The 27594-nt window shown below is 34.6% G+C and overlaps 5 protein-coding genes across 6 annotated transcripts; 4 read left to right on the forward strand and 1 right to left on the reverse strand.

Annotated features, from left to right (window-relative positions):
* Positions 1 to 2798: 2798 nt before the first annotated feature.
* LOC108852727 (bidirectional sugar transporter SWEET8) lies at positions 2799 to 4462 on the forward strand. The gene is made up of 6 exons (XM_018626220.2): positions 2799 to 2958; positions 3268 to 3304; positions 3393 to 3615; positions 3706 to 3867; positions 3961 to 4083; positions 4172 to 4462. Exons 1-6 carry the CDS (start codon positions 2916 to 2918, stop codon positions 4295 to 4297), a joined length of 714 nt encoding a protein of 237 aa, XP_018481722.1. The 5' UTR covers positions 2799 to 2915; the 3' UTR covers positions 4298 to 4462.
* Positions 4463 to 4765: 303 nt separating this feature from the next.
* On the reverse strand, positions 4766 to 8646 carry LOC108849016 (uncharacterized). Of its 2 annotated transcripts, none has more exons than XM_018622508.2 (19): positions 8368 to 8646; positions 7906 to 7943; positions 7792 to 7814; positions 7531 to 7637; positions 7383 to 7434; positions 7230 to 7314; positions 6992 to 7082; positions 6797 to 6835; positions 6650 to 6717; positions 6501 to 6563; positions 6373 to 6428; positions 6213 to 6286; positions 6035 to 6127; positions 5840 to 5941; positions 5688 to 5768; positions 5524 to 5612; positions 5398 to 5413; positions 5212 to 5322; positions 4766 to 5108 (listed from the first exon to the last, which is right to left on the reverse strand). In XM_018622508.2, exons 1-19 carry the CDS (start codon positions 8488 to 8490, stop codon positions 5001 to 5003), a joined length of 1419 nt encoding a protein of 472 aa, XP_018478010.1. In that variant the 5' UTR covers positions 8491 to 8646; the 3' UTR covers positions 4766 to 5000. The 2 variants fall into 2 exon arrangements, with proteins under 2 accessions (XP_018478010.1, XP_018478009.1); XM_018622507.2 differs by having other exon boundaries at positions 5524 to 5615; positions 8368 to 8645.
* A 546-nt stretch (positions 8647 to 9192) lies between these two features.
* On the forward strand, positions 9193 to 12527 carry LOC108848594 (protein farnesyltransferase subunit beta). The gene is made up of 13 exons (XM_018621990.2): positions 9193 to 9451; positions 9531 to 9617; positions 9824 to 9929; positions 10025 to 10060; positions 10273 to 10355; positions 10440 to 10493; positions 10671 to 10722; positions 10965 to 11029; positions 11151 to 11207; positions 11367 to 11439; positions 11538 to 11624; positions 11747 to 12022; positions 12141 to 12527. The coding sequence occupies exons 1-13, from the start codon at positions 9336 to 9338 to the stop codon at positions 12378 to 12380; spliced, it is 1332 nt and encodes a 443-aa protein (XP_018477492.1). The 5' UTR covers positions 9193 to 9335; the 3' UTR covers positions 12381 to 12527.
* Positions 12528 to 13511: 984 nt separating this feature from the next.
* On the forward strand, positions 13512 to 15349 carry LOC108849265 (CASP-like protein 4A1). The gene is made up of 3 exons (XM_018622813.2): positions 13512 to 14106; positions 14507 to 14642; positions 14947 to 15349. Exons 1-3 carry the CDS (start codon positions 13607 to 13609, stop codon positions 15139 to 15141), a joined length of 831 nt encoding a protein of 276 aa, XP_018478315.1. The 5' UTR covers positions 13512 to 13606; the 3' UTR covers positions 15142 to 15349.
* A 1881-nt stretch (positions 15350 to 17230) lies between these two features.
* On the forward strand, positions 17231 to 19279 carry LOC108850668 (uncharacterized). Its single transcript, XM_018624159.1, is given in 3 exon segments — positions 17231 to 18398; positions 18834 to 18916; positions 19229 to 19279. Coding segments are annotated over 3 exon segments (1302 nt in total).
* Positions 19280 to 27594: the final 8315 nt, after the last annotated feature.

Genomic DNA, 27594 nt, shown 5'->3' on the forward strand with positions numbered 1-27594 from the left:
AACAAAAGATATTATGTTTGAAATTTAGTTCACTGGGTCGGGTATAAATCTGTTCATTTCAGGTATGAGTTCTTCGAGTTCTCAACATTTGGATCTAAGTAGGTATTTGGTTTTTTTGTCCGGATCGATTTTTTTTTTGTTCCGGATCATTCTAACTTTTTATATTATAAATCTTAAATAATATACAACATGTATATAAAATATGTGAATCAAAAGATAAATCCGCGCAGGCGCGCGGGTCATGATCTAGTTCTATCTTTAAATACTAAAATTGATCTCTTATTTGAGAGAGTACTTTTGGAGTGATTTGAGTATATCAAATTGCCTCTCACGTTTCCGGTTTCTTCTTATTGCTGCCATGGGAGTGTAGTGGCATGTGCATCTTGGACATTTCCGGTGTTTGGGAACTCACATAGAACGTGGAGATTAGAGTTTCAGAGTTGGTCAAACAATTCAAAACCACCGTTTTTGGTCGGGGGACAACTTCGTGGGTGGTGATATATGATGAAAGTTGGCGACAGATCTATCACTGGTTTTGGGCACACCGGCTCTGTGAACTCCCAACAAATCTTAAAGCTGCCGCCGGTGTTCACCGGAGTTGAAAGATCGTTTTCCTGTCTTTTCACCCACAACCGCTTTATCTTTTCATTTGTTTTGCTTTGTGTTTAATGTGTGTCTGTAATTTATTTTTGTTATGTTTTTTAATATATGGTTAATATCTATGTTTTGAAAGCTTTTTGGGTCGATTTTACTGATATTAAATATTAAAACTTAATATAATTATAATTATAATGTGTTTATGCTACAAAATGGTCATTAGATTCGAGATACCATCCTGTACCTGAAGTTTAATCAAATGTTGCATTAGATGCTTCGAGTTTTTAAAATTGGAATTTGCCGATGCACATGTTCATGTCCAGTGTCCAGTTGAATTGAGTTGTGTTTGGGCTTAGTCATTTTGGGTTTGGTTATTTATGAGTTTGATTATTTCCACAAAAGACAAATAACACAAATAGTGTTATGGTCAAACTCAATTGTCAATTCTGTTCTGATTGTCGTTCGTTAGTTTCATTAATTAACGATTTGATTTGAACTGATTACGCGTAGTTTATACAAAATTAATCTCTCTACATTTTGTAAATATTATTTTCCTAATTTCAAAACCTTTGATCTTGTTAATATATTGATAATGATTCATCACGTTCTGTATGTTTATGGTATATTGAAATCAATGGTCTAGTCTATGATCTTTACTGCCTACACCAAAGGACAATTATGAATTCGTAGTAGATATCATTAGACTATTATTACCACAATTACATTTAAGTATATCAGATTTTTGCATCTAGAATTTATGGAAAGAAATGTTATGTGGAAATGGTGAACATAGTCGAAGATATTATTCAACGTAATGTGCATCCCATATCATATATTTGACCATAATAAATGTTTTGCCACAAAAATATATGAACTTCTACATCAACGTTTGCGTAAGTTAATTGTTACCTTTTTTTGGAAATACTAGACGTTGAATTTTTGAAACTAACGCAGACTATGAATAAAATTGGCTTGATGATGGTTAAATGGTTGTATTTACGACTAAACCGGAATTAATCTGCAAAAGCGATATAATCGATGATGAAAAGACGAAAATACTCATCCGGTTTATTTGCCTTGGGCAACAAGTCCCACGATATCGCTTGTAGATGCATGAGTTTCTTGTGAAATGTACAGTCATGGCACAGCTCGTAATAAGTTGAGACAATTCAAACTTATATGTAAATTCGAAAACAGAATCTGACGTGGCTTATAACAACTAGTACGGACCGACGAAAATTCATTTTTTTTTTGCTGTAAATCATACTATTATGAGAGAAAAACGTTGAGAAAATGAAACAAAATAACAACGATAATTTAATGTTAATTAATTTTGAACTGATAAAACGGCATATTTATAGATTAACCTGATTTCAAATTTATCCATACTGTTTTTTTTTTCTGTTTTGTAAAGATGATCAATTTATCTACACTGTTTAAAAACTTATAAGACTATAAGTTTTACTTTAAAATCTTCTACTTATCCGGAACATATAAGACATTAATTAATTTTTTTTGGCAATAGACATTAATTATTTTTTATCCTGATAAAACGGCATATTTATAGTTTAACATGATTTCAAATTTATCCATACTGTTTTTGTTTAGCAAAAAAAAATCAATTTATGTATACTGTTTGAATATTATATATGTACATGCTGTTGTCGGTGTTTCTAATTATTCACTATTTAGGATAATATATCTTCAAAAATAAATATATAAAAAAATTATTAGTTTTTTTCTCCATAGTGAACAATACTCTTAATTTATTTATTTTGAGATGAAATACTAAGATGATTATAAGTTACAGATATGTATAAGAAATTCTATTCCATCCAAAACGTAAGGGACACTTAAAAAAAAATCTTGACATAATGATTTATTTCCTTGGGGAATTAGATATGTAAATCACATTAAATACCATATTAAATCCGTGTGCTCTCAAGACAGTTAAATATGGTGAAAACATGATGAGGATAATTCCCAAAACGTTTCAGTAAATCGAATTAAATAAGCGTTGAATAAGCAGTAAATCAATGAAGTAAAAAAAGAAAAGAGAGATTCGACGAAGATTTTATTGTAATTAGAGTGAGAGAGAATATCGTAACAAACTAAATATTGACTCCTTGACTCAAACGTCTCTCTTATCTAAATCCATTCCACCTCTTTCTCTCTCTCTATATATATATAAATACATGTGTATGTATCGAAACTATACATTACACCCTTAAACGCTCTCTCGATTAGGTTTCCTTCTACACTTCGTCTTCTTCTTCACCAAACTCGCTCTCTCTCTCTCTCTCGTTTCGATTTGCACGATGGTTGACGCTAAACAAGTCCGCTTCATCGTCGGAATTATCGGTACGATCATCTCCTTCACTTATGCGATCGGCTAATCTCTGTTATATTTGAATCGGAACAAGCTATTATGTGTTTTCATGGAGTCTCGATCGGCGATCGCTAATCCATTTATTTGTATGTTTAGAGCTTTTACGTACTCTAATGGCGGATCTCTATCGTTATTAATCAAATATGTATATATGCGATTGTTAACGGCCTTGCGTCTGTTGAGCTTGAGTCTCATGGTGGATGATCACTTTATTTGATTTGTAATTCTGTTTTGAGCTCGATCTAATGGCGTGTTCGTCCCTTGTCTTTTGCTGAGTGCAGGGAACGTGATCTCTTTCTGTCTCTTTTTCTCGCCAGCGTAACTTCCCCTCATCCGAACGGTTTTGATTCCAACGTTGTTTGATTGATACTTTAAATCTGATATACGTATATGTACGCGCGTGCAGGCCGACCTTTTTGAGGATCATCAAGAACAAGTCTGTAGAGGAGTTTCAACCGTGGCCTTACGTGGCAACCATGATGAACTGTATGCTTTGGGTTTTCTACGGACTCCCTGTTGTTCACAAGGATAGTCTACTTGTTACCACCATTAATGGGGTCGGCATGGGTTTCGAAGCTATCTACATATCCATCTTCTTAATCTACTGTGGCGGCACGAAAAACATCAGGGTATATATATATATAATCGATCCTCTTGATTTTGATGATATTGATCGAATGTTCAAAAAAAAAATTGTGCGTGTTTGTTTATGTGTGCAGAGGAAGATTGGGTTGTACCTTGTGGCTGAGGTTATTGCCGTTGCAGGGATTGTTTTGATTACCCTTTTCGCTATTCAAAATGCCTTTGCCAAACAGACCTTCGTTGGTGTCATCTGCGATATCTTCAACATTGCTATGTATGGGGCTCCTTCACTTGTCATCGTAAGTCTCTCTCTCTCTCTCTATATCTCTCGCTGAACTTCCCTTGTCATTGGTTTGGGTCTTGAGTAATGATATTTTATGTTTACAACACAGAAAAAAGTGATAAGGACAAGGAGTGTAGAGTACATGCCCTTTATGTTATCTTTCGTTAGTTTCGTTAACGCTGGGATTTGGACTGCCTACTCTTTGATCTACAAACTCGATCTCTACGTTCTCGTAAGTTTTTTTTTTTCTTTTCTAATTGTAAATTCTGATTTTATAATTATTATATACATTTACATGGTTTTTGTAACCTTGTGTACAGATAAGCAATGGTCTTGGAACGACCTTGTGTGCATCTCAGCTAATTGTTTACTTCATGTACCGCAACGCTACTCCCAAGGATGAGAGTAAAACGAAGCCGGAGATTGAAATTCCTGGGACGGCCTGAGTTTCAAATTCTTGATGTTTGGATCTCCTCTTCTATACATTTTCATACACATTTGTGTATGTATTAGGAGTTTATCTTTGCAGCTTTTGTGTTTTGTTTTGGTTTTAATAACATTACTTCTTTCTTCTGGATGGTTTTTTTAATCAAATATTGATTTGTCAAAAATTTATCCCTCTTCCCCGTTTTACTGAATATTAAGCTGTTGTTTTTTATATTTTTGTATTTTATTGCTACTGCAAGAGTAAGCAATGAAACTTGTCCAAACAATTTCAACGGAAGTTAGGGCTCTTTCCCAAATTCTGTTTAACATTTAATTATACATATTTGTGTCGTCTTCTTCTATTCACAAATTATATAGCAGTGGGACCAAACAATATAAAAATAAAAGAGACTCCCAGCTTTTTTCTTTGGTCAGCTGAGACTGTCAGCTAAAATATATTTTTAAAAATAAAAACTGACCCGACACCATAACAAATCAGAAGTAATTTCCAAATTGGTCCCATCATAAAATCTGTAACATATGATTCGTAAAGAATGTTTTCTTCTTACGTATAAAGAAAGAAAATGCCAAGATCCAAGACTTTAGGTGATGACGCCATATTTGTAAATCCTATACGTGTGCTTAGTATATACGCACAAATCCGTAGTGAAAAGTTTCAACACCGTAGAAAAAAGAAGAACGAAATGAGTTATGGCCACGTAACTAGTACATGACCCGACGTTTCTTCTTCTCAGGTGTTTCGTGAACTTGAGCTTTGATTCCATACGTTCTCAACTGGAAGTTCTCAAATGCTTCCGAAACTGCTTCCACCTGTTGACATCGCAAAAACCAACTATTAATAACAAAGAAAGCAATGTGATGATAGATACTACAATTGAGTCAACATCTATATAATATTTATTTGATCACAAACCAGTTCTGGTTTCTTTGCATATACTCTCACAATCATGTCTTGAAACGTTGTAGGTAACAAGTGACTAACTCGTTCCTCTGGAATCACAAACTTCTCTTCACTCTCGTAATCCTGTACATGAAACCCGTTTCAAATGGGGTCTGTTGAGATTATGGTGTACAAGAACAGAGAGACGATAAGTGTTACCTTGAAGAACTTGATGCTGAATGTGAAAACATCCCACAAAAACAAAAGATAATCTGGTTAGAATATTACCGAAGTGCTAGCAGATATAAGCAAATGAAGCTAGAACAGTGCTTGTTTATTTTTTACCATTCAAGAGGATTTTCTCTTCCACGAGCTAAATCAATCTTCACATTGGTAACAGCGATATCCTCTTCTTTTAGAGTTAGGCTTGTATGCTTCTATTATATTAAAACTGTGATGAGTACTTTAAATGCTTTCCTCTTATTTAGTCAAATGTATAGATTACAAACCTGAGAACAGACGATATCTTGAGCAGTCACAGCTTTGAAATGTTCAATTTTTTCCTTGGGAACCGCATACTCGTTACAGAACTGCAAGTAAACACGACGGAAATGTTAAAAATAATTAAGCAGATAGTGGGGAAAAGATTATGTATAATTACTTGGTACAGCTGCCTTCTCCGAACACGGAGGATCAGTTCTTTAGCTTCTGCAAGTTCTGAATCTGGAGCTATTTCAATGGTTTTGAGGATTGTATCGTCCAACTGCAATTGCAGATCACAAGAGTTATTTAGAAAAAAAGCAAGAGTACTTGTTGTACAAAGGGACGGATTTTGTCTCCTGAGGAAGGAGTGTACCTTCCAGTATTCAGCCGGGTCGTCAATGTTAGTAGAAATCCCCAAATAATCGTTGGCTTTGACCATGGCATCTACTATCATAAGCTCTATTGCCTGCAGATGAATCGGAAAGAAACAAAGTGAGAAAGAGGGAAAACATAGAGAAGGAACAAAGAGAATGATAATGGTACAACAATACCTTTACTTTCGGATGTGTGTAGACAGTTCGATAGAGATCAGCTCGTGTTGCAAATAACTTGTGAACATTACGGTCTGCGAAATTCACTCGGTTTTACAAGGGAGTAGTAGAGGCAAACGCAAATACAGAATATATCAGGTGAGGAAGAAATAAAACTCACACTCCTTAGCGCGATAACAGATTTCGTTGTCCATGACTCTCATCGTCTCTGTCAGTCTAGAAAGTTCTGAGAGTTAGCAAAGTTTCTTAGTAGAAAAGCCTGAAGTTACTATAAAGTAGAATGAAGACCTTTGAAACTGAAAGTTGCATCCCAGTCCACATGCTCGAGAATCACGAACAAGGTAGTCAAACCTATAGAATATTGCAGACAAACCAAATTAACTTCCTAGGAAAAAGTGTAAAGTAGAAACTGCAGAAGTGTATAGAACTAGAATTACTTGTCCACATCAATCCCATTTCGACCATTCGCAACAATGTCATACAAGAAACGTTTTTCCGCGTTGCTCTGCAAAATACGTTAAGGTGAAGCGTAAGTAGTTGTCATGTTTGACTAGAGTAGAGAACATGACTGCTATAAGACTTACTTTCAGCTGCGAAAATTCAGTACTCGCTAGGATCATATCCTGTTAAAGTAAGTATTTGAGAAATTTATCAGGAAAGAGAGAAATGAAGCAACAGATATTAGATTGGATATGTAAAGACTGAAAATAGTGTGACAGTTTATATTTTTATACTAGAGGCCATTTGAGAGAATCAAAAGTCTTAAGAAACGATATTACCTTCACTCTTTTCAGCATTTGAGCATCAATATCAATGTTATGCGTATCAACAATATGGTCAATCATCTTTACCGACATTAACTCATGAGACCTGCATAAAAGAAATGGCATATAAAGATCTGGACTGCTGGAGAAAAGCAACCTCCAGAGAGCCGCAGTAACAAAATTCAAGGCAGCATTTTAAAATAACATCAAGTAACACCATGGCACTGATCTTTTCAAGGAGTGTGAAACATACCACTCACAGCCACTCATGACCTTTGGCAGGAATTCACGCTCAAACATATGGCTAAAAGGCCCATGGCCAATATCATGGAGAAGTCCTGTATATACAAAAATATCAGAAATTTAGATCAAGGAATAATGTTGTCATTGAGCTAACAACAGTTACCGGCAAGTCTCACAGTCTGAAGATCATGTTTGTCAATGTCGAGCTCCATTCCCTATTAAAAAAGTATATCATGTACATTACAATGTTACACCATACTTTAAACAAATTGTAACTACACCACAGGAAATATGTATAAGAGTTTCAATACCTGAAAAGTTTTTAGCTTCTGTGCAGTTTCGCCTGCAAGCCAATACACACCTAGAGAATGCTCAAACCTAGAATGCACAGCTCCCGGGTATACCATGTTTGTCACTCCTGAACAACTCAAGACTCATTACAATTAGAGCTACTAACCTATCCTAAATACTAGATAAAAAAGGTTCCGCAGAGAAACATTAAACGAGACCAGCCTTGCTTATAAAACAAGAGGATGCAATGCAAGTTGAGTTGAAAACGCAAGACAACTCACCAAGCTGCTTTAGTTCACGAAGCCTGCCATAAGGAAATCATATCAAACAATCACAACGTTGTGGTTTTTAACAAATCATGAAAAACTTATCATGAGCTGAATCCAAGAACTCACCTCTGAAACTGCTCCGTGTCAATGAATTTCAAGCAAAGCTGCAAATTAAAACTCGACTATCAGTACAGATGGCACAACTGATTCAACAATTGATATACACGATTTCACACAAGAACCTAAATACGAAGAATAATCGCATCACAGATTATACAATAACACTACTGGAAGAATCCACTCATTAAATGTGTCCGCGACCTAAAACTCAGGCGTACATATCCTAAACAAGTCAAACCTTCCGCTAAACATCAAACGAGCTTCACAAATCACAGCGAGAAATCAACAACCAAAGAATCTATCTTCAAGATTCCAACTCGAACAAAAGGAACCGCAGAGAATCTCCATGATAAACAGTTAACAGAGCGAGAGAGCATAACGGATAAAGTCCCGGAGCCTACTCCTTATCTCGTAAACGAACAATTTGGAACGACGGAAAAACGAAGAAAGGGAGAAGAGAAGAGTTACAGGATCGAGGTAGATGTTGCCATGAACGTTGTCGTAGACGTGCTTGCTGAATCGGAGCTCGTTCGTCGGAGCGCCGGCGGAGTAAACCGGCATGTTTAGGTCGTCGTTGCAATACGCTCCCATCAGTTTTGATTTCACGTCGCTCGCTCGCTATATCTCCGGAGGTTGCAGAGAAAGTGAAAAAATGGTAACCGTAAATTGAGAAAGCGATTTGAACTTTATGCTGCTGCTGCAGGCAGTTAAGAGAGAGAGAGAGGGATAGAATCTTTATGACCTGTTGACGTTTATACGCAATTGATATTCCTTTATTCCTCTTAATTTAATTTAATTTAATAGATAATAAAACTGCAAATAGACCCCTGAACGTTTATTTTATTTTACGAAAAGGCGACGTACTTTAGATATTATCTAATTAAACCTTCAACAACTTCTATATTTTGACAAATAGCCTGGGATTATCCGGTTTGCACGTGGCATGAAAGCTCACATTTTTAAAGTTTATTCCAATTATATAGAGCCTATTGTTTGTTGTGCGCATTGTTTTGGTAAACATGACTTCCTTTGTAGGATATATAAATGTAGGCCTATTTTATGCAAATTCCCTTTTCTAAGCTACCGAATTAATAATAAAATTTTATTTATAAATTTCAGTTAGAGGTGGTTTTGAGCTTTTGGTGGTGGAGAAGTGGGCTCATGTGACGGTTCGGAATATCCGGAAAGATGATTGCATCTTAACCAAATAGCAATTGGTTAAATTAATATCAAACCGAACCGGCTGGAAACCGGAACCAAAGTGGCAAGCGCAAATTATAAGGACGACTTCGCAATTATTCTCCGGCCAGGTCAAACGTGAGAATAGTAGCAACTTTTGTGCGTTAGGGTTCCGATTTGACTGGAGTCAACTCAATCGGAGACGGAGAGAAAGAAGATCCGAGCATCCAATCACAGCGGGGAAAGGCGGAGGAGTAATGGAAGAGCTTCCGAGCATAACCGTGAGTCAGCGCGAGCAGTTTCTGGTGGAGAACGATGTGTTTGGGATGTACAGTTACTTTGACACCAGTGACATCTCTACTCAGAAATTCATGTAAAGATCGACCGTTGCTTTGTGCTAGATTTGATTTTGCAGTTCCTGTGAATCCTACTGATGAAAGTTGTTGTTATAGGGTGGAGATTCAGCGAGATAAGCAGCTGGATTATCTGATGAATGGCTTAAGGCAGCTAAGCCCGTCGTTTTCGTCCTTAGATGCTAAGTAAGTATCTTCCCCCCTTGTGAAAAAAGAAAACGATGCTTTGTAGTTGTAGGTATCGAACGTGATTGATCTGTTGTATTCATAGCTGGAATTTGAAGTTGGAAAGTTGGTTTTGTTCTGTCAATTCACTGTGTAGTCATTGAGAAACTTTAGGTGCACAGATTCTTGTTGAATAAGTTGAATTTTTGGTTTTGGATCTCGAACAGTCGACCATGGGTTTGCTACTGGATCATTCATTCAATTGCTTTGCTTGGGGAGTCTTTGGATGATGAGTTAGAAAACAATACCATCGACTTTCTTGGACGTTGCCAGGTTAGGCTTCTGTCTAAGCCAATCGTGGTAACGCTTCTGTTTTTCATTTTTTTCTCATTTGGTACTTAGTTTGCGTTCACGCATTACTTGTTCAGGGTTCTGATGGTGGATATGGTGGTGGTCCTGGCCAAGTAAGTATACGCATGTTCCTTGAAAGTGCGTGGATCACTATAATTTCATGGAAATTTGACCTTAAAAGGAGACTAGATCGTTTTATTCTGATAGATCTCGTTGGTGTAGTTTAAGATTTGATGCATCCTCTTATTGTTTGGTTCTAAACCTCCCAAACATGGAAGAGATAGTTAGGATGTATTTAATTTTAAGCCTGCCGTTTTCTTTGCAGCTTCCACATCTTGCAACAAGTTACGCTGCAGTGAATACACTTGTTACTTTAGGAGGTGACAAAGCCTTTTCTTCAATTAACAGGTATTCGTTTTTCTTGATCGTCAGTTTCTTTTCAGTAAGAGATAACTGATATAGAAGACTTACGTGTGTTTCATAATATTTCAGAGAACAAATGGCTTGTTTCTTAAGACGAATGAAGGATACAAATGGAGGCTTCAGGTTTGATTTTCTTTCTGCTTAAACTTCTAAAAGGCACCACTTTTACTGATAGCGCAATCTTTATGCATTTGTATTACCGTTTACGTCATAGTAGCTTAAGTCATGTTAGTTTGTCAATTGTTTCTTGTCTCTTTTCCTATTGCGGGACCAAATTCTGACTTATCCCTTGATCGTCAGGATGCACAATATGGGAGAAATAGATGTGCGAGCGTGCTACACGGCGATTTCGGTGAGTTTTATCACCTTCCAGTTTCCCGTTTTCTCTTCTTGGAAGCACCAAAACCTGTTAGGCTCAGTGAGACCAACAACTCAGGGCCTATTTTGCTATGTTTCTTACATTAGGATATGGTTAATGGTCTAATTATTTCCACACTCCCGCTCATCAGATAATTTGCAGAAAGATCGTATTGAGCACCAAAAGTCTTGCATCCTATGGTTAGCTTTTTCCTTGATATGTTTGACTTTTTACAGATTGCAAGCATCCTGAACATTTTGGATGATGAACTCACCCGAGGCTTAGGAGATTACATCTTGAGGTAGCTTTTCGTGTTACTTATATCTCGCATGATTAAAAGCTGAATTGCTGTTAAGTAGTTGTAACTTGTAAGTTCATGAATTTTCCCTTTAAAGTTTTCTTACTCACTTTATTTTGAGCAGTTGCCAAACTTATGAAGGTGGCATTGGAGGGGAACCTGGCTCTGAAGCTCATGGTGGGTATGGCCTCTTACTTACTTTCTTAATGTTGAAGCTTTGATCAAAACTGAGTTTTGCTTATCTTCCTCGGTTACGTGGTTATTCATCGTTACCTATAATTTATTTCCTGAAAGTGTTGAATTGTTACCTTTGCTTATTACCATATAATTTGTTGTTTAGGTACACCTACTGTGGGTTGGCTACTATGATTTTAATCAGTGAAGTCGACCGCTTGAATTTGGATTCATTAACGGTAACATTCAATTCCGTTTTGAGATGACTAATGAAATACCTTTTCTGTTCCTTGAAAGATTAAATTTTCTTGCAAATTAATTTTTCTGATGATATTAGAATTGGGTTGTATATCGACAAGGAGTAGAAATGGGATTCCAAGGCAGGACGAACAAATTGGTCGATGGTTGCTACACCTTTTGGCAGGTCAATCGTATAACTCTCCTTGTACCATCGTAACCTTGTTTATGTTTTTTACATGATTAGAGGTCCTACTCCCAAATTCTCCTATATACTCATTTTCTTCTTTTTTGGTACGGGTTGAACAGGCAGCCCCTTGTGTTCTACTACAGCGATTTTTTTCAGCTCAGGATCTGGTACCTCATGGATCATCACATATGTCACAAGGGACAGATGAAGATCACGAGGGACATGCTCATGATGATGATCCTGAAGACAGTGATGAAGATGATTCTGATAACGATAGCGATGAAGATTCAGGGAATGGTCACCAAGTTCATACATCTACCTACTACATTAACAGGAAAATTCAACCTGTTTTTAATAGCCTCGGCTTGCAAAGATATGTGCTCTTGTGCTCTAAGGTACAGTTCTTAGTTGCTTTAACACCAGAAAAAAATCAGTCTCGTCAAATTTTACACATGCACACAGTTATATGCTCATTTACTTATCTGTTTTTACATCCTACGTTTGGGTTCTTAGGATGCTAATGGTGGATTCAGAGATAAGCTGAGGAAACCCCGTGACTTCTACCACACATGTTACTGTCTAAGCGGTCTTTCCGTGGCTCAACACGCTTGGTCAAAAGACGAGGACACTCCTCCTTTGACTCGTGACATTTTGGGTGGCTACGCGAACCACCTTGAACCTGTTCACCTCCTACACAACGTTGTCATGGATCGGTACAACGAAGCTATCGAGTTCTTCCATAGAGCAGCATGACCCCTTCTCGTCACATACGGGAAACTCCTAAAGCCTGATTGTATTTGTATTGAGAGAGTTTCTCGTTCTGTTGTATGTGTGTGTTTTCAGCAGAAGTTTTACTAATATAACCTATGGAAGAGTACGATTAAGTTTGTTTTAAAATAATATTACGACTAGATTTTGACCCGCGCTTTTGAAGCGCGGGATATTTTACGATGAAAAATTTCACTAATAATTTAACAAATATTTTGGTAATTTTTAAAGAGTGTGTATTTAAAATATTTTTGCATTTAAATCAGTATTTTTAAATTCAACCCGATTGTGATTATACCGGTTAATCCGGAGATCTGACAATTCAATTTATGTTTTTAAAATATTCATATTAAAAAATCACTAAAACTCGAGACTAACCGATTCAACTGATGGATGACCGATATGTAATCTAATTAGATTTAAATTGTAATAGTTTCATAATTTGTAATCTTATAATCGAAATTTTAAAGTTCACTATTTTGCAATTTATGAAATTATGACGTTTCTACAAAATTTTAAAGAGAAAATGATAGATATAAAATAACTAAGATTAATTATTGTATTATTTGGAACATTGATAGTAGTATAAAAAATATATTGTTTGGAAACATTGATAGTACTATAAAGAAATAAGTATATTGTTTGGAAACATTGATAGTAGTATAAAGAAATAAGTATATTGTTTGGAAACATGGATAGTAGTATAAAGAAATGAACATTAGTGATTTAATGTATGTTTAACTATAAAGTATAAAGATGTATTTAATTTAAAAACTTACAAAATAAATGTTAGGTCCAACAGAATGTTTCTGTTTTAATAATATAGATTCAATGATATCGATGATTGTTAAAAGACTTGCATCCTTTATTATCGTCTTTTAAAAGAATTCTCTATCTCACTACCCAAGACTTGCATCTCGCATTCTTAGGAAGTGCAAAAAGGCTAATGGGACATTTTGTGTGGCAATGAAAGTATAGGTTAAAAATGCAAAAAGATTAATGGGACTTTTATGTTTAAACAATGTTTTAGTTTAAAATGGGAGGAAGGATAAAGTTGAGTCCCTTTTTGCAAATATTTATTTAAAAAAGTTCGTTTCTCTCGTCTTCTTCCCCAATTGAGTCATTTTGACCAGAGAGACTACTTCATCACTTCAGCTGGCGAAAATAATTGCAATTAATAATATTTAAAAACCCAAAAATATCAACGAAAAATGGAAGAAGAAGACGAAGAAAAGACGCAGAAATCTCGGAAGCAGCAGCAGCAACAAGAGGAGGAAAAAGAAGACAAAAAACAAAGACGAGAACCAGTACCAGAGATGTCTTCAAGATCATCGCTTCACTCACTACCACCAACGACCGTTGATTCACCTCCTGACTCACCCAACACCGTCTCTTCGATCCCCGACAGCCACGGATCTTCTCCTCACACCGTCATCCCAACTCCTTCCGTCGCCACGAAAGACGAGACTCCTTTTAGGGTTACTAACGCAGATTTGGCGGAGCAGAAACTCGGCGAGAGCAGGAGGCGACTTAGGCCGCCGAGCTTCTCCACTGCTCCGCGTGAATCGAAATGGGCGAGTTTCGTTAGGAAGGCTTTGCTTGGGTTTAGGGTTACTGCGTTTGTATCGTGTCTCGTCTCCTTCTCTGTTATGGTTGCTGATAGAGATAAAGGATGGGCTCGTGATTCTTTCTACAAATACAAAGAGTTCAGGTTTAAAAAGTTTCTTACTTTTGTAGTTTGACTAGTGCAAGTGTTCAGCTTTAGGGTTTCTAGATGACTCTGCTTTGCTTTTGATCACTGTTTGCAATTTTAAAGTTTCCTCTAGAGATTAGCTGTCTTTCTGCAAATTGCAAAAAGTTTGGGTAAAGTTTGTTACTTTGTAGCTTCGTTTGATGTATGTGAATGATGTTAACAAGGAGAGAATCAGCTTTAATTCAGGGTTCTTAGATGAGCTGTCTACAAATACATTAAGTTTAGGTGAAGTTTCTTACTTTGTAGCTTCACTTTTAAGTTTAATGAAGATGTATAGAAGGAGAGATAGATGACCATCACTTGGTCTAAACATTGTCTTTAGTTTTCTTGAGTTGATTCTTTTTTTTTTTGGTTGCAGGTTCTGTTTGGCTGCGAATGTGATTGGTTTTGTCTACTCAGCTTTTATGATATGTGATCTCGTTTATCTGTTATCTACTAGCATTCGCAGATCACGACACAACCTCCGACATTTCTTGGAATTTGCTCTTGATCAAGTATGTTCCTTCTGCCTCCCTGTGATTGAAACTATCATCTCTTATAATCAGTACCAAGCCTAAATATGAAACAACCTAAAGCTTGAAACATGACGTTTTTCAAGTCTTATGAATATATATCCAACGATGTGATTTTCTTGTAAAACCAGTCAGTCAGTATGAGCTTATTGTTTCTGATTCTCTTGTATATGGTTTAGTTTTCATCTCTGTTTATTTGTATATCAATGGTCGTACTACTCAAATGCTTCATTAAACTATATTCCCTCAAATACTTAGGAGTTAAATTGGGGTTCAATGTTGGCAGATGATAGCGTATCTTCTTGCATCGGCTTCAACTTCAGCTTCTATCCGCGTAGACGATTGGCTATCAAATTGGGGAGCAGACAAGTTCCCAGACTTAGCTAGAGCATCTGTCTCGTTATCTTTTGTCTCCTTTGTCTCATTCGCCTTCTGCTCCTTGGCTTCTGGTTATGCCCTTTGCTCACTCCGGTCTATCTAATCTTTAACCAATACAAGCACAAGAAATGGAGACAAACAATCTTGTTTTGTTGAAGCTGTAATATATAAGTTGCATCCTTCTGCTCTTCTATTTAATGGTTTATAGAAGGAACTTGACCCTGAAACTCTGTCCAGTTTCTTAACATTTAAAAAAAAAACAAAAATTATCTTTTATTTAGTGGCAGAGTTTTATTTTAGTGTGGTTTCAATATCTGTTCTCTTTTTTGTTATTTTTTCTAAGAAAAACTACATGATGTCGTCAACTGACCATCAGACGAAATTTTAAGCCAAGCATCGACATTTTTTACTCGAATAGTATCTTTGTCAGAACCTACATAGTCAGTAGTCACGTGATTTATTTCAATGGCTTTCCAGATGGATCGTCACCACCAAGAGCAGGAAGTCCAGGCAGCTATTATCATATTCTTTGGTATAAGAGAGTGAATTTCGATTGATGATTTATTTATTTAATTTTGTTTTCTGGACAACTTTCGATTGATGCTTTAAAAGTATCAATCCTTTTGTCATTTCCTAATCGTTTTGTTTTTGCCAGCCCATGGGCACAAGTTGTTAGTAGTATAGTCGAATAGTTGCTTGACGAAACATAGGCGTTACCGTTGCTAATAAGCGCAACTGGAGTTGGATTATGTTCTCACTTGTATGGGTTGTGATTTTGTTTAGAATTTCAAGTGTGCGCTTTCCTCGAGTTGTGATTCGTATATACGTCGTTATGTGAACTATTAGCTGGTTTCCTGCCTATGGTTTACTAGACTCCAACCTTCAAGAGATTTGTTGGCGACAAGCGATAAGATACAATGGCTCCATTTAAGCTGGATTTTTTTCCTACCTTGTTCTTGATGTTGCCAAGATATGCATGCTGGATTTTTTTCCTCCCTTGTCATTAAGATTGACTATCGAAAAAAAAATTGACTATCGAGGAAGGATGAACTGCTCAATGTTTTTTTCCATGAGACTGGAAGTTCTATAAGTATATGATTTTCGCCAGCAGAATGGGAGTTTAGTAAAGGCATAGATAGAGTCGACCTAAGTTTCTTAATATTTACATTTTTATTTTTTTCGCCTCGAGATATTACTGAAGAAATCAAATGTGGCGAAAACAATACAAAGACAAAAAAATCTCAAATTCGTACCATTTTTTTTTGTGAACTGGGTAACGACCATTGCTAACGTCGATCTAATATGGTAGTACAGTTAACGACCATTATGACATTGAGGTTTTACAAAAAAAAGTGTTTATGAATTGAACAGATTAAACTGAGGTCTGTTTGATTTGCAAAAGGTTTTCTTGGCTTTTTCCTCTCAAAAATAGAATTATTAATTCACAAAGTAAAGATTTTTTAATTTAAAATTTCTTATGTGTGTTTTCATAATTAAAAAAAGAATGAAATGAGATTCCAATATGAAATTTTTTGAGACATTTATCATAATCTCGTAAAACACAATGTAATCAGTCGGAAGTTTGAAGTAATTTGTAATAAAATGATGATTCAATTGTTATTTTAAACATGGATTTTTAGAAAATTATTTTGAAATTTATTGTTATTGAAAAATATTAGTTTGTAAGTTTTAAGATTTTTCTAGTCATTTAAAGTGTGTTGAAATTTTTAGTTAACTACAAATCTCATAGTTTTATATGAGTTTCTATAGTTGTTCAAGTAAAACACTGATAAATTCAATTCATCTAAAATCATTAAAAAACTTATGAAAAATCAAATGACAGCAAATTCCAAGTTGAACACACCCCTTTTGAGTTTTAGGTCCATTTTTTAAAAATTAACTTTTAGTTATATTATTAACAAATTAGACACATAATATTTTTATTTGAATAACTCTCATAGGTTTTCGTGGATGGAGTACAAGCACAAAACAAACTTTGGCAGCTTTGAAAACACGGTAACCCAAAGATTCGAATTTTGAATATGAGATTAGGGACATAAAACCTCAAAACATGAAATGTTCACTAATATATTAATTCCTCAACGGCTATTTTTTTTCTTTGTTCTGTTATTTATCTTTCAGATGTCCTAACCACAACCAAACTTCAAAATCTAGTTTATCAAGACAAAAAAATGGTCATAGTCAAGGACCTCTCCGACGTACCAACATCACATGGAGAGGATGATGTGTCCTCCTATGATGGTGTTGTATCCTCCTATGATGATGATGATTCATTAACCCCATCTATGGTGTTCGACCAAATCATGGGACCCACAGTGATGCTTCCATCCCACGAGCACCCTTTTTACATATAAGGTAGCAGCACCGCTCACTGCCAGGGATGTCCAGATGGTAGAGATAGAGATTTCTTCGGCTACATCTGCTATACATGTGACTTGACCGTCCACAAAGAATGTGCTGAATCATCGCTAGAGATTAACCATCCTTCTCACCACAGACATCCTCTCACGCTCAGACATGGCCTACCACTAGCTGCTGCTGACGATAAGTGTCGTCTTTGTGGAGAAAAGCTTGAAAAATTGGTCTACCATTGCTCCATATGTGATTTCAGCATAGATCTTTACTGTGCGAGAAATCCGCTTGAGTTAGTTGTTCACTTCCCAAAAGGTCATTAACATATCCTCACTCTCATGCCAAGGCTCATACGCTTCACTTGCAATGCATGTGGTCTTGAATCCGATCGCTCTCCTTACGTTTGTCCTCAGTGTGATTTCATGATCCATGAAGATTGTATCTACTTACCACGCGTTATAAGCATTATACGTCATAGACATCGTATCTCTCACACTTATTTTCTTGGTTCTGGAGATTGGACTTGTGGAGTTTGTCGAAGAAGAGTTGACGGGAGATATGGGGCGTATTGTTGCTCTATGTGTCCAGACTACGCGGTTCATTCAAAATGTGCCACGAGAAGTGACGTGTGGGATGGGCGAGAGCTTGAGGATGAATGTGAAGAGGCTTTTTGGGTTGTGAGTGACGGGGTGATAAATCACTTTAGTCATCGAGAGCACGATCTACGACTTGAGGATGGTCTAACTAATATCCAAGGGGGCGAGCATACTCGTTGTAGAGCATGCGTCCGTCCTGTCTATTCCAACTCATTCTACAGTTGTATGCATTGCGATGATTTCGTTCTCCATGAAACATGTGCTAACCTTCCTCGAAAGCAACGACATGTGCTGCACAATCATCAACTTACTTACCATGATGATAGCATAGTCATGGACTTGCAAAGTACTCATGAAGTATTCTTATGCTCTGCTTGCGACCGACTATGCAGTGCAGTGGCGGAACCAGAAATTTTATGGACTGGACTCAATTTAATTTATAACAAAATATTAGTTACATATAAACTTTTAGAAAACTTATTATAATAATTCATTTAAACAATATAATTTTTGAACATATTATATAATTTAACTATATATATGTACAAGTATTAACTTACAAAGTATTTAGTATTCTTAATCATTAAAAATTAAAGTAGTGTTGATATGATATTTTCAGATTAAATTTGTAATTAAAATGGTTAAAATTATAAATATTCTGAAGATTGATAGGAAATATGTGTATGTGTAAAACAACTTTTAGTAAAATTGTTTTTATTAGAAATAAAACTGGTTGGGCAACAGTAAAATAAGCATGAAGAGTTAAGGTAAAGGGATAAAAATAATTATTATATACTGCTTAGTTACATAATGGGCTTTGACCAAGCAAGATTCCGTAAGTGCCATCCGCATCCTCTGTTCCAGACTTTAATAGGTAGCAAAATATGTGTGGTTTGCAAGGAAGAGTCCGTAAGTGCCATCCGCATGCTCTTTCGGTCCAAAAACAAATTTTGAGATTTTTAGGAGATTTACCCTTCTAACAATTGATTTGTTATTTTAATATAAATCACCTAAAACTTCCAACTGAATATATTTGCATAAGTGTTATACGAGATCCTAATAATTTTCTAAGATTCCCATATTAAAATCTCATTTCATCTCTTTGTTATTATATCAAACTCTCAGCAACTATTAAATCTTTCACCTTTGTAAGATTCTTTTATTTTTCTTTCAAATTTTTCATAGAGCGCTCATATGGATACATCAATCTGTTGTTAATAGGTCAACGAAGCAATGCCTCATTTGGGAGGTGGTCGACTAGATGATCCATGACATCAAAAATGATGGAGGAAATATCTTCTCTAGGTTGCACAATATGATTGGAATGTTCTTATGAAGTTGTTGGATGACTTCTTCCTTGAATGTACGTGTGCTAATGTCTCTAAAGAATGTTCTAATCGCTGTATATTGCAAAAGTAACCCAATTAATAACATTTTATAACATATGTATATATATTATTAATTAGTATTTACCTACAAGTGTTTCATGTACATTTGTTGCAAGGAACTCAGTAAAAGTGAAAGGAAGTAATTGTTGCATAAACACATGACAATCATGACTCTTCATTCATGAGAATTGTTTACCTCGTTCAACACAGTATTTGAAACACAACCACCGGGGACCTTAACTTCTGATGCAACCCAGTCAAACAAAATCATCTTCGCTTCTGATGACAACTAGAAGATGGAAACATGAACGTTTTCATTACTCTTGATATGTAACTCACTTCTTGAGCATATAGCAGGTAAGTCCATCATTGACTTTTTTTATCTTTTTTTTCCTGCGACGTTTAATTGTATTCATGATGTTGTCAAAATATTTCTTCTCTATATGCATCACATCGAGGTTGTGGCATAAAAGAAGATCCTTCCATTAAGGCAGCTTCCAAAATATAATGTTCTTATGCCAATTATGAGCGACCCATCAGGCATATTTCTAGGAACATGACAGTTTCCTCCACGCTTAACAGTTTCCAGAGTTTCGTAATAATCAATTTGTGCTTCCACCTGTTCTTCGGTGAGATATGGAGGAAGACTGTCTCTGACAAATTTTTGTACATAAACAATGTCTTATTTTTCGGTAGGAATTGGAAAAGGAAAGCAATCGACGATGACAATCAAATCAACAACTTTGCTTACCATTATCAGTTGAAAAACATCCTTCGATCCAATAAAATATGGACAAGATAAACTTTCATGTGTTGTCCATCCAGACAACATCCCACTATCCAGACAACATCCCACTAGCAGGAAATTCACTTATCGTCCACTGCAGAACTACTCGCATCGTAAATTTTTTTTTCACAGAACAACTCTTCAAGCCTTCTGACCACAAGTCTTTTAGCTCTTGTATCAATGGTTGAAGAAAAACATCTAGCGACCGCTTTGGATGCTTCAGACAAGGGATTAATATGGTCAAGAATAGATGTTCTTTTTCCATGCACATCTTCGGAGGCAAGTTGTACAGCGTAAGAGTGACTGGCCAAAAATAATATTGTTTCTCAGACATTCCAAATGGACTAAATCCATTTGTGCATAATCCAAGATAGACATTCTGAATATTTATAGTGAAATCTGGGTGTACCGTGTTGAAATGTCTCCACGATCTTGCATATGATGGATTAACGACCTCGACATCCCTCTGGATATGTTCAACATGCCACCTCATCGCTCCAGCATCCTTTCGGATTGAATCATAGTTTCTTGCAAAATCGACACTCTTCTAGCTTCTCATCGTCCCTGCAGTAGATCATGCAGTTATCAATGCAAACATCTATCATCTCCGAAGGCAACCCAAGAATATAAAATGAATCTCAAAATAAAATTCAGCTGACACGTTGTCTTCTGGCAAATACTCTTTAAACAAGTCCGCTCATACATCCATGCAATTCGTAGGTAAACTATGATTCATTTTAATATGCATCATCCTAGTTGCTAGAAATTATTTATAGAGACCTTCCCTATAACCAGTGTAGATTGGTTATTTGCAGCATCTAACATTTCATAAAAAAAAAATTGCATCCAAATTAGGTTCTTCTACATTTCCAAGTTCAACAGCTATTGCTGTAATTGTTTCTAAAAATAAATCAGTATTCATTCGTGAACCCTATCATGATCTACCATCTTCTCCTCATGATAGAAACTATATTCATTATGCAAATTATTCAATTTTTCATTATTACCAGCATCCTAAAAATTATTATTACTACTACTAACTTCATTTTCACCATAACTTTCTCCATGTTGATACCAAATATAGTAATATGGTGTAAATACTTTGTTTACTAAGTGCTTCCATCAGTTTCACTACGTGCAAATTTTGAATTTTTGCATTTCCAACAAGGACATAACATCTTACCGATTTCTTGCATGATCGGTGTACAGCCCGCCTAGTACATGAATGTTTCTAACCCGCTAAAAGATGCATTCGTCACTCTACGACGAAATCTTTGTGTGAATACATCCAACTACGTAACTCGTAAATATTACTGCCATCAGACATTTTTTTTCTTAGATTTTTTTTTGATTTTTTGTTGTTTTGTATTTGTTTGTGTGTCGTTAGCATTGAGAAATGATATATATATATAGAAAATTTTCGAGTTTGGTCGGTGAAGATATGGCAACAATTTTACAAAGAAAGGGTTTTACAACTCCGTCACATCTATTTTACAACATCACAACCAAATTAGTTTGGTTAAGCGCATTGAATACACGTGATATATATCACTCAAATTACCCTAAAGAGTGAATTACTCTTTCAAATAAGAGGTTCAGTTGTAGCACTTAGGGATCGAATCCACAGAGACTCTAGGTTTACACAATAGATTTTCAGTCTTCGAAATAAAGCTAGATTAATTGATTTAAACAGTAAATAGCAAGATAAACAAGGCAATTGTTGAGATGATTGAGTTTAGGTTTTCAAGTGTTTTAGGAGGGAACTAGATTCAGGTATATTCTCATGTATGAAACATCTATTATCTTAATTAGTTATTAAGTGTTTATAAATGTTTGATGTTCTTGAGCTCAAACTGAAGATATAATCTATCAACTTTCGCTTGTTTAGATTATCTAATGCTTGGATCTTCAGATCTCAGCTGTCGCTTGTTGATCTGAAGAAAGTGTTGATCGATATTCAAGAATGAATATCGATCGATACACCTTTCAAAACATCGATCGATATACCATTCGGCCCATCGATCGATGCTTCTTTCAGCATGCTTTAGCGAACAAGTCCAATATTCTCTCTAATCTTTTAGACCAACTTCCGTGTGTATCTAGTTAATTAGATCATTCTAGTTCAGTTTCAGGTAATAAACCAAGCTTCTGATTGCGCCAATCAATCCTATGATCTAAGCTTAAGGTGATCAATCTTAAGACTTACCAATAAGCACAACTAGATGAAGAACTATTTAAAACACCTTAACAACATTTTCATGATTAGGAAACCATGGATCAACATTTGAATAACGTTAAATCTAAGAGCATCTGCAACAATGGTCCTTAGCACAAGTCCTTAAACAAAATTATTATGAAATTATGTGGGTTCCACTTCATCTATGTTTTCGTGCCAACAAAAACTCATAAACTCCCTAGCTAAGGATTCGATTTTGTGGAGTCTGTTAACTATTCGGGAACCCCACTGACACGTAGTGGCCCGCGATTGTTTAGATTTTTTTTTTTAAATCCAAAAATAACTAAAAAAATAGAAAAGCATTTTTAAAGATTTTAATGGATTATGCTCTAACACTAGTACTATTCATATATATTCATAAGAGACATGATTACATGGTCTGAATAATACTTAAGATGATGCAAGAATAACAAAGTAAACAAAAGAAGTAAAAGAGTTGAAGATCTTTTTTGTATGAAGTTCATATCTCTCTCTACTCTAAGCTCTTGCTTCCAAGATATAAAGTCTTCTCTTCCACTAGGTATCTCTCTTCCCCAAAAAGTATCTAAGCATGTTTACTCTAAAATGGTCAAAATTCTAATAATATAGTTTAACAGGCGACCAAGGATTTAGGATGCAATAATAAAAACTTTAGGTGAGACTTTTGTTTTTTTAATCTTCTTTAGTCGCATTGATCGATATAGCTTATGGACAATAGTAAACTAATACAGATCTTCTTTTTAATAGTAAACTAATAAGTTAAAGAGTGAAACAAATGCCTGCCCAGCTATATGTAGCACCCCCATATTGCTACTAAGTTGGTATAAGAATTTAATACGTAGCAGGGGCGGTCGGTACTATCCCAATCTTTTTGTAAAAGCTGTAGAAAACAAAATAAACTAGCAAACTTAAATTAAGTTTCTGCATAACGTCGTCTACATATCTGAAAATACTAATCACATAGCTGCAAAAGTTTCATATACAAACTCTCCAAAAAAAAATCATATACAATCTAAAAGGCATAAAAAACTGAATGATGCCCATATATACTGTCAATCATAGAACGTGTTGGTTGGGTTGGGTTGGGGGATGTGTCATGGATTTCCATAGTTGGTTTCTATTTATAGCATAACCACATCAGAACAGTTAATTATTAGGAAATGTCCTCTTAATTTTGAGTGCACAATAAATTTAAATAAATAAATAATTTAACAAATATTAAACTGCACGTGAACATTTACATAAAATAAATTTCAAATGAAATGAATGTGAGAGTGTAAATCGAACAAGTCGATGCCAACGGCTTGGTTAGACAAAGCGTGTTGTGAGTTTGACTACACCAATAATATATGGTTGCATTCTCTCCTGAGATCTAATACAGCATATAACAACCTTCAGGAAAAAAACCTTCAGAAAAAAAATCTTAAGTAGCATTATCAATGTTAGCAAAAAATAAACATTATCAATGTTAGCTACGTATATGTATCTGGTTTTTTTGTCATCTGTTTGATTAATTTTCAATTAACCGTACATTATGCAAAACCGACAAAAGAACAAAGTGTTTCCAGAACCATAAGCCGAGTAGGTAAATATAACCCTTCGAAAGTCGAAACCAAAGCTAGAAACAACAAAAAGAACATAACTAAACATAAACCGATTACAACCCACAAAGTTCTTGTCTGCCGATTACAACCCACTAAAAGACAAGGTTCTTGTCTGCCAACATTATATATTGTCAGTATAGTGTATTTATTTCCATTTAATAAAAACCTTTAGCTAAGCACTTGATCTGCTAGACGTGTCAAAATAGATAAACCAACTTAAACCAACCTAGAATAAATACTTTGAGACAAATAAATTATATATGGATTAACTCAACGTCGGGTTACTACCATAACTCATATAAGTTAATGAATGATTTAGTGGCTAAATCATAAATAATATCATTATATTTTAATTATTATTAGAGATATGATTTTGTTAACATAAATTATATTTTCTAGGGGTTTAAATTAAGTATGGTTTGTCGTTTTGGCACAACAATGTATTTTTACACTTTTAGTAGAAAAAATCTACTTTTATGATTAAGAATATATTTTATGATTTTTCGGTTTTGACAAAAATACAGTATTATGCATTGAGAAAAATGTATTTTAATTTCTATGAAAAATATGGTTTTGCGATATAATGTATGGCTTCACACGAAAATAAAAATTAGTGGCTTTTAAAAATTTTAAAATATTTTTTTACTATTTTGATGGAAAATACAATTTTATGGATTTAACGAGAAAATACGATTTAGTAATTTTGTAAGAAACATGCTTTTACAATTTTAACTAACAATATAACTTCACGTTTTTGGCGTGAAAACATATTTTACAAGAAACATGTTTTGTGTAAAATATGGTTTTGTGATTTTGGGGACAATACATTTTTAGTTTTGGCATGAAAACACGGTTTTATAGTTTTGTTAGGAAGACATAGTTTTGTATTTTAGCGGGAAATAATTCTACTGTTTTGGTGGAAAAGACAGTTTTGCGGGTTTGACAAAAATACATTTTAAATATTTTGCAAAAAGATAATTTTGTTGAAAATATAGATTTATGTTTTTCCAAAAATGAAAGTATGTAATTTTGATGGAAAATTTGTGATTATGAAAGAAAATATAAAACTGAGGAGAAACTCTAATGTGACATTTAAATTAATGAAAAAATATGTTACACTTAATTTACTAAATCAATGTAAATATGTGATTTCGTTATTTTTGGTTTATATATTTAGTTAAATAAAATTTTGTTAGAAACGTTTTGTTGTTTGGTTGTGGAGAATTCATTATCTGACTAAATTTAAATTATTTTTATCCATCTATAATTAAACTCATTTATCCATTTATCCATTAAAACATGCTTTTTATCCTTTAGAATATATCTCTAGATTGTGTTGGAGTCACTGACCCATCAGTTTTACTTATACCCATTTGACATCTTTAGTTTGTTTTATTTAAAAATCTCTCTTTTAAAATTGACACTAAAATATGAAATTTCATACACCCACATCCACAAACCAGTTCTGAGAACGGTTGCTACTGGTGCTTGTGGCAGTCTATATATTTTTTGTCACCTTCTGACAGTCTATATTGATTTTAAGTTTATTTTAATTTAATTTCAACTTTCAATTTGCGAAATCATGTTCATACTAAGTCGGTATTACATGTATTTTTAGTATTCGGGACTTTACAGATACATTTAATGTATGTTAATGTAGTTAATAGATTAGATGAGATCAACATCAACTTGTTGGGTTGATTTGAAAGTAAGTAATGTTTGAAATTAAGAGGTCCGTATATAGGGTCATCTATCATTATTCATCCATAAAAACTAATAAAAGTAGGTTAAAGTAATCTATATCTACAGACATAAATCTAATGCACGTTAAAATGAAGTAAATTTAAATGAAAAAAAAAATCTCCACGCCATGATTTTTAATGCAATGATTACCATACTGGATGTTCAAATTTTGGTACCACAGATGTTTAATTTTCTTGCATAAGAGATGTTAATTTTAATTAAGTTAAAAATTATTATAATTAAACAATTCGCATACCATTGGGGTAAAGAGTGGTGGGATCCGACATCAAAAATTAATACACACAGAATACATAACTACATACAGTATAAAGCTACATGGACGATATCAGAGCACTTCTACGTTTGGTTGTTTGGTTGTTATCAATATAAAAGGTAAAATGGTATTTGTCTATCCCAAGGGACTCATGTCCAATAATAATTACCTTCTTTTCTCAATTTTCATTTCTACTTAATTTGTTAGTTGAGATATTCAAATGGTACACATTTCGGCACTTCTGGGATATATCTACATTTCGGATTTTTTTTCAAAAACATTACTCTTTGTATACTTTCACTTCTAATCTATATTATATACTATAGTATCTAATAAGAAACATAATATGACATTGTTAAAGTGTAATATATAGTATAATTAATAATATATATCACATAAAATTATAAATACAACGATGGCTAATCAAGGAAAAATATTCTTCTAACGATTTTCTATTTGAACTACACTTATATTTCTTAATTACAGGAAAAAAAAAACTACATTCTGTTTTTTTTGATACTTTATTTATTTCGATGGTTTGAATCTTAAAAAAATAGAAAAGACAATTTTGAATTTTTTCAGAAAGTCTCCAGAACTCCAAATCTTTAGACTTCAGTCATGTGACTCATATCATAATTCAGATTATATCTACTCTATGCAACTTCAGCTCTTTGGATCTTCATATCAGAAGTCTCACAGTGTTCTGCGACGCGTAAGAAACATGTTAGTAGCAAGAAATCTAGTTAGAACAATGCTTGGTTGAGCCAATCCCCGTTTTCAATGGCTTACTCTAACCTTGTTGGAAATTCGGTTCACTTTCTGTCAACAAACTCTTTAAACTCTGTTTTTTTTAGCTTGTCTACTACAAAAAGTATTGAATCAACGTGAGATAAACTCTTCATCAGATCTTTTCTGTGCTCATCATTAATCAATTTATATGCAAATGACCGAGACCTAGCTGAAAACATGATATTCGTAGCTACTGACCACTGATTTCGAGAAACTATAATCTTTTTTACTTTGAGAAACTATACTTTATAATAATCTCAACGCTATATAATCATATATATATATGCTTTATAGTTTATAAATATATATGCTTTATAGTTTATAAAATGTAAACCACGCGTCTGTGGTCGGGTGGTAAAGGCGTTCCGTGGATCTCTAAGGGACCCGAATACGAATCTGCACCACACCAGATTTCCACAACGCGTGCTTACTTGGGTTTTCACATTTTTTCTCCGGAAAATGGTTTACCATTTTTTTTTAGTTTATAAATGTATATTTTAAAACGTACACCCGTTTAAATGGGGATTGACAATGCAGGGATTGACTGTACTATACAGATCTTTTTGTAAAGAGAACAGCATACAAACTTGTCCTTATGTATGCATGAATATATTTGACCAAAAAAATGTATGCATGAATACCTATACGCAAATACACATACATATATATATGTATAAACTTCACATGGAATATATATATATAGTAAGGCTCGCCTAAACATGCATCACTGAATCTCTCTCTCTCTCTCTCTCTCTCTCTCTCTCTCTCTCTCTCTCTCTCTCTCTCT

The sequence above is a fragment of the Raphanus sativus genome, chromosome 4 (assembly GCF_000801105.2).
Source record: "Raphanus sativus cultivar WK10039 chromosome 4, ASM80110v3, whole genome shotgun sequence".
Classification (NCBI taxonomy): Eukaryota; Viridiplantae; Streptophyta; class Magnoliopsida; order Brassicales; family Brassicaceae; genus Raphanus; species Raphanus sativus.